General features: G+C 45.2%; 1 protein-coding gene across 2 annotated transcripts; it reads left to right on the forward strand.

Moving 5' to 3' along the window:
* Positions 1 to 205: 205 nt before the first annotated feature.
* LOC119324133 (protein At-4/1-like) lies at positions 206 to 3,153 on the forward strand. 2 transcript variants are annotated; one of them, XM_037597891.1, is made up of 8 exons: positions 206 to 352; positions 1,049 to 1,184; positions 1,314 to 1,369; positions 1,770 to 1,847; positions 1,918 to 1,991; positions 2,110 to 2,243; positions 2,337 to 2,432; positions 2,586 to 3,153. In XM_037597891.1, exons 1-8 carry the CDS (start codon positions 269 to 271, stop codon positions 2,735 to 2,737), a joined length of 810 nt encoding a protein of 269 aa, XP_037453788.1. In that variant the 5' UTR covers positions 206 to 268; the 3' UTR covers positions 2,738 to 3,153. The 2 variants fall into 2 exon arrangements, with proteins under 2 accessions (XP_037453788.1, XP_037453789.1); XM_037597892.1 differs by having other exon boundaries at positions 1,049 to 1,154.
* Positions 3,154 to 3,425: the final 272 nt, after the last annotated feature.

Consider the following 3,425-nt stretch of genomic DNA (forward strand, 5'->3'; position numbering starts at 1 on the left):
CTCTGTCAGAGATAGAAATCTCCATCAGGCCCATCTGCGCTAATGTATGAACCATGACATTCGACAATCAATTTGACACCACAAAAGAAATCTATTTTTTACCCCTAAAAGAAATCCATTTGGGCCTGTTCATAATTTTGTTTTTCGTCACAGAGGTTAGTGTAAGGCTTGGGCTTGGTTAATTTTCACTTTCGCCGCCGCGTCCCACCACCACCACGACCAGAGCACGAGAGCAACGCGGGGAGCTCAGGACAGGTGACGCGCGGCGATGGCGGCGGCTGCGGCGGCGACGACGGCGGCGGGGGATGGGGAGCTGGAGTCGCTGCTCCGGAACTTCCACCGCTTCTCCCAGGTCAGTAGCCCCGCACCGCGGCATCCCACCCTACCACCGTCCCGCTCCCGCTGGTTCGCGCCTCGCTCGCACCCCGTCCGTCTCGGATTTTAGGTTTGGATCAACGCCACGTTCAGGTGCCGAAGAACTCGAGCCGTCGTAGCAATCTTCGAACCTTCCGGAGGAACGCCAACACACATACGCTCAGGTGTTAGATGAAATGTCTACGAGATGGACAACGCCGAACAGATTGTCTCCGACGGCATTGGCGGAATCGAGAGCATTTTGCGTCTTTGTTGGTAGCAGCCTCCCTTCCCGTATGATTGCATTTTTGGCCAATGCTGCGGATTGTGGTAGCCGATTGGTTATGCCGAGGAGCGACTCGTCCCATTGACATGGAGGGATGCTGCTGTGCAGGGAAATTTCCACAGTAGCTCAACTCCAGCGCTCGATTCTCCGTCGAACCCACTGCAAATTATTCCTCGATTGAGATGCTATTTCAATTCCTAAGTCCCCAGTAAACCAAAATATATGTAGCATAGTCTGTGGGGCAGGAGAGAGTGGTTTTGTAATTTCTGCTGCTTCCAGAACTCAAGTGTTTTCACCTACTTCTAATCTAACAGTTTTCATTGCCTAAGAAAATTGATCTGTATCCAAGTATTTATTTCCTGTGATGTGTTGATCTTCTGTTGTTTACTGGCTCTTTGTTCTGAACAGGGGTATAAAGATGCACTAGCTGAGGCCCAGGCTTTAAGAGTGAACTGCAGTTCTGAATCCAAGAAGCGTGAAGCTCTTGAGTCGCATATAACAGATCTCAAGAAAGGTTTAACTGAAATTCCAGCATTCTTCCACAGTACAGTCCAGCTTCATTTTTATTTTATTTTTTGCTTTCCAGTTAATGTCAATCATGTAATAGTAGGTGATAATTTCCATTGCTTGCTGAGGTTGGAAGAAGCATTGAGTTTTTTTTTCTGTTGCGCAGATAATGAGCGGTTAAGGAGGCTGTACACGGAAACTTTATTCAAGTTCACCAACCAGGTAGTTTGCTACTTACGTAATGCTATGTGCAGTTACAATGCTACGCTAGGGCTGGTGAATTTATAATACTATATGATGATGAAATAACTAAATTAGTTTTCATCGTCGGTCGTCAACTTCTGGATGTAGATGAATTCTGTTAAGTTGATGGTCTTAGCTCGAGACTGTCTGCTCACTTGTGAGATTTAGTTCATGGAAGGACTATAATTCTTGTGTTGACATTCTGGTCCATTCGATATTAACTTCTGAATTGTACAATTTGGTCTGATTGTTTTTCTGTTTGCGCTTGAAAGCTGACAATATATGAAGTTTAACTATAAGGCAAGATGCTAGGTTAATATGCAATAAAATCATGCCCATCAAAATATGTACTATTTCTGATATGATTGATTTTATTCAGATTAAATATCACACAGAAGCTCAAAGTCTGAAGGAAGAATTAGGAAAAGCAAATAGCAGATTGCTATCCATGGAAGAGGTAGTTAAGTGCTTCCAAGCATCCAGTTAATCCATAAAATCAATCTAACATGAGTCTTATATTCAAACAGGAGCATAAGAGGGAGGTCGAGCAACTTAAGCATGACAATGAAATGAACTGCAATGCCCTGGAGAGCAAGCTCAGGTAAAGAAACGTTCCATGGGAGGTGACATATTACTGTAGGGAGAAGCTGGAGATTCAGATCAAATTATCCTGTTGATTGTTTTGTGAAAATTGAAGAGCTAACTTCCGCTACAACCAGCTGTGCTCTTGTTCAGCAAGCTGCGGATGAGGCTGCGATAAAACAACTCAAGTTGGACCTGGGTGCTCATAAAGCTCACATTGACATGCTAGGTAGCAAGTTGGAGCAGGTCACTGCTGAAGTACATATGAAGTGTAATGCTCTAAACTTGCGTTCCATGCTAATAATCCCTTGGATTATTGCCTCTTATCTCTGATAATGTAAACACCCCCGTGCTCCTGTTACAGATAAAAACGATATCCAGGATTTGCACGATGTGATCATGGTGGAACAGGAGGAGAAAGACGACACGCAAAGGAAGCTTAAAACTGCAGAGAATGAGCGTAAGTGTAATCTGGAGTGGTGGGCCAAATAAACAAGTGTTTTTGTCAAACCGTGCAGATTTCAAACAGTTTTGGGTTGTCCATTCACGCTTTTTTGTGCCAGTTAACACCTTCTTGACAGCAATTTGATCTTTTTTTGTTTTTTTGACCCAGTGAGGATTCTGAAGATGAAGCAGGCAGAGCAGCAAAGGGACTCGGTCTCGGTCCAGCACGTGGAATCGCTGAAGCAGAAGGTGATGAAGCTCCGGAAGGAGAACGAGTCGCTGAAGCGGAGGCTGGCGAGCTCCGAACTCGATTGCTCATGAGAGCCGGCACCGCTCCTGCCGTCAGGTTCTGAACCCTTCGTCGCCATCAAACTCACGTAGTTTCCCACCCATCCTCCCCAATCCCCATGTACAGTCACATGCACCATATCTCGCCATCAGTGATTTTCTCGTGTCGAGACGAGAAACAGTACACCATGATATGGTCATACAATCAGGGGTTACACGGTAAGACTAGTGATTACCGGATGAAATGTATGCTCTGAATTGAGCTAGGCGCTATGGCACGTTCAGTTCCACTCTTTGATGTTCTTCTTGTCCCGAGAGCATGCAGAGGAGAGCTCTCTGCATGTGTGTATAGTCCATACTGTATGTAACATTCATGGCATTCACTGTCAGGCTTCTTGCCCTACATATTATGAGAACTGGTAGATACCGGGGAGTGTTCTGTTCAGAGATTGATAAATGGAAGTGACAAATACAGTATACATAAAAGTGAGCATGCATGCTGGAGTACAGTGCGATCCCTCCATTGACTCCAGCCGATCTCCTCCTGCCTCTTGCTGCGTTCCGTGGGTCAGCGTTATGGCATCCGATATCGCAAATCGTTTTTCTGGCAAGAGTTTGGTGGCTTGCAGCGCATTCACTGCTTTTTTTTTTCTTTTCTTCTTCTTTGTTTGAGGACATCATTGCATTCACACTGGTGTCTATCCAATGCAATTTCTTCCAC

The sequence above is a fragment of the Triticum dicoccoides genome, chromosome 6B (genome assembly GCF_002162155.2).
Source record: "Triticum dicoccoides isolate Atlit2015 ecotype Zavitan chromosome 6B, WEW_v2.0, whole genome shotgun sequence".
Taxonomy (NCBI): domain Eukaryota; kingdom Viridiplantae; phylum Streptophyta; class Magnoliopsida; order Poales; family Poaceae; genus Triticum; species Triticum dicoccoides.